We start from the raw sequence: 2,500 nt of genomic DNA, 5'->3' as shown, positions 1-2,500 counted from the left end.
TTGAATTACACGAGGGGTGTTTTTAGAGGCACTCTGAAGTTAAACGACGGCAAAATCGCTTTTAGTTCTTGCGTGAGTTTGATCGGTTTCTCTGACAGGAAGCGGTTAGCAGCAGATTAGCATTAGCTCTTCACACTTCACTCGTATATTAAACGGTGTTCTGCAGTTATTATCGTGTTAATCTCACCGTGTCCGTCTCAGACCAAGCATATGAAGATAAATCTGTCAGTCTGATGTGTTTTATGGGCTGTCAGTCTCTAAACTCTAACAGATATACCGTGGTAGTTTGTGGACTTGTAGCGTGTCTGTGGATGCGGTGACTGATAACTAACTAATGTCAGAGCTAGTTAGTTGAGTTCATGTCAGTGGTCATTCTGACCTGGGCTCAAAGCCTGACCCTTGCTAACATCACCAGTCATAATCACTTTCATTAACGGAGTCTAAATATAAGTGTAGACAACAAAAACAACAACCAAAATGAACCACGTACTGAAATACTATGTATTTTTACAATTTTTCATCCTAGCATCAAATTAATACTTGGCTCAGAGATGAAAACGGGGTTTCAAGCATCAAAACAACGTGTAATACAGCTTTGTTGTGTTTTCAGTAGATTAGAAAATAAAACTAAATATATTTGTGCATGAAGTAAATGTCAGTTTTAATCACGATAAGCAGAAAATAACAACAAATGTGTTACGCTAAAATCAGTTCGACATATTAAAAGACTTTTTTTTTATTATTATTATTATTATTAATAATAATAAGACATAAACATTTAGCACTTTGCCACGATCCAAATTTGGCCATTTGTACATATAATAATACTTATTTAACATCCAATAAAATCCTTTACATCCAAATTGTTGTTTTTACATAAATATTATTTTAATGTTGTTTTATTTATTTTAATGTAGCATTTATTTAGATTTTTGTTAAAAAAGTATCAAAATGAATCGTCTTACAAAAAAATGAAAAAAAAAAATTCATATTATGTTTTACTGTTTGTTTTTTTAATTTAAGTTATTAATTGTTACATTGCTGCTTAAGTGTTTAATGTGATATGTTTTTAGTAAGTGTTTCATCTTCATGCCTTTTATTTTTAAATGTCTTTTTGTTCTGATATAATTGTAATGAGATTGTTGGTGGTTAAGTGAATGTGAATGGATCATAACTGCACCCCGAGGAAGTCTGCTGGATTTATGTGATGAATTATGGATGAAGAGACTGGTTTATTGTTCGGATGCTGTGTCTGAATCAGTCTGATTCTCCAGCGCTGCTCCTGTCAGAAATACTGTCATTATCTGTGTGTGTGTGTGTGTGTGTGTGTGTGTGTGTGTATGCCACAGTCAGAGTGGTTTGACCCCTGACCCTAAAACACACTCTCAGACTCTCTCTCTTTCAGCATGAGTTATGGTTTGACTATAAACATCTTTTGTTGTATTCATGGAGACAGCAGCTCAGTGGTTAATGTATATTTTAACTCTGATTTAGAGCATCAGATGCCACACGTTATAAATAAAGTAGTGCAGGGATTCCCAAACGTTTTTAGCCAATTCTCCTTACATTCAAATATTTGAATTTAATATTTCAGTAATATAACCACACATTCATATGTCATGGTTTATTTTTTTTTAGCAAGTGGATTATTAATTTTTTTTTAAAGATGTATTTTAAATTCACGATTTAACAATTTCGTATTATGTTTTTTGATTTATTTTTTATGTTAAAATTATTTTAATTTGACTTTTATAATTTAAGTAATAGTTTTCTAATCTATTAAAAATTATTTTGAATAATCTTGAATATTTTGGACATTTTTTATATAGATTTTTAAAATTGTATTATATATATATATATATATATATATATATATATATATATATATTTATTATTATTATTTTTTAAAATTATTTATTGTTAAACAAGTTAGTGTTTTATTTTATGGATTTATTGAAATATTCTCATTTACTTTTTGATTTAATTTAATTTAGATTTTTTCGTATTCATTTGAACTAGTTATGGTTTAAGAACTTTTTTCTTTTTATAATTTTGTATATTTATGTATGTTTCCCGTCTTGTGCTTCAGATTCAGGCTCAGAAGGTTTGTTTGGCCAGAACTCAGGGCCCGTATTACGGCGGATCTCTGCCCAACGTCAACCAGATTGGCAGGACTGTCTCGGACCTGCAGGTGTGTGTGTGTGCGTGTGTGTCATTGGGTGCATTGACAGCAGCTCATATAAAGCCGTGTGTGTGTGTGTCTCAGGGCTCGTTCCACTCTCCGCTGGACTCCAGTCGCTCCACTCGGCATCATGGTCTGGTGGAGCGTGTTCACAGAGACCGGCGCTTCATCTCTCCCAGCAGACCCTACAGGAGACAAGTATCCTTCCATCACTCTCTCCTACAGGTGTGTGTGTGTGTGTGTGTGTGTGTGTGTGTGTGTGTGTGTGTGTGTGTGTGGAGTTATCATGCTGATGACGTCGCTGTCCTTGACCTCTGA

The 2,500-nt window shown here is 33.5% G+C and overlaps 1 protein-coding gene across 3 annotated transcripts in view; it reads left to right on the top strand.

Annotated features, from left to right (window-relative positions):
- Positions 1-2,500, top strand: part of LOC122357493 (CREB-regulated transcription coactivator 2) — a 16,965-nt gene that overhangs the window by 464 nt on the left and 14,001 nt on the right. For all 3 annotated transcript variants that reach the window (XM_043256899.1, XM_043256898.1, XM_043256900.1), the window contains exons 2-3: positions 2,090-2,191; positions 2,267-2,380. In XM_043256899.1, coding sequence (XP_043112834.1) covers positions 2,090-2,191; positions 2,267-2,380 — 216 coding nt within the window. The remainder of the gene's footprint in view (positions 1-2,089; positions 2,192-2,266; positions 2,381-2,500) is intronic.

This window comes from Puntigrus tetrazona, chromosome 14, assembly GCF_018831695.1.
Source record: "Puntigrus tetrazona isolate hp1 chromosome 14, ASM1883169v1, whole genome shotgun sequence".
In the NCBI taxonomy this organism is placed as follows: Eukaryota; Metazoa; Chordata; class Actinopteri; order Cypriniformes; family Cyprinidae; genus Puntigrus; species Puntigrus tetrazona.
Note: the sequence above shows the minus strand (reverse complement) of the source record. Positions and strands in the feature narration are given on the sequence as shown.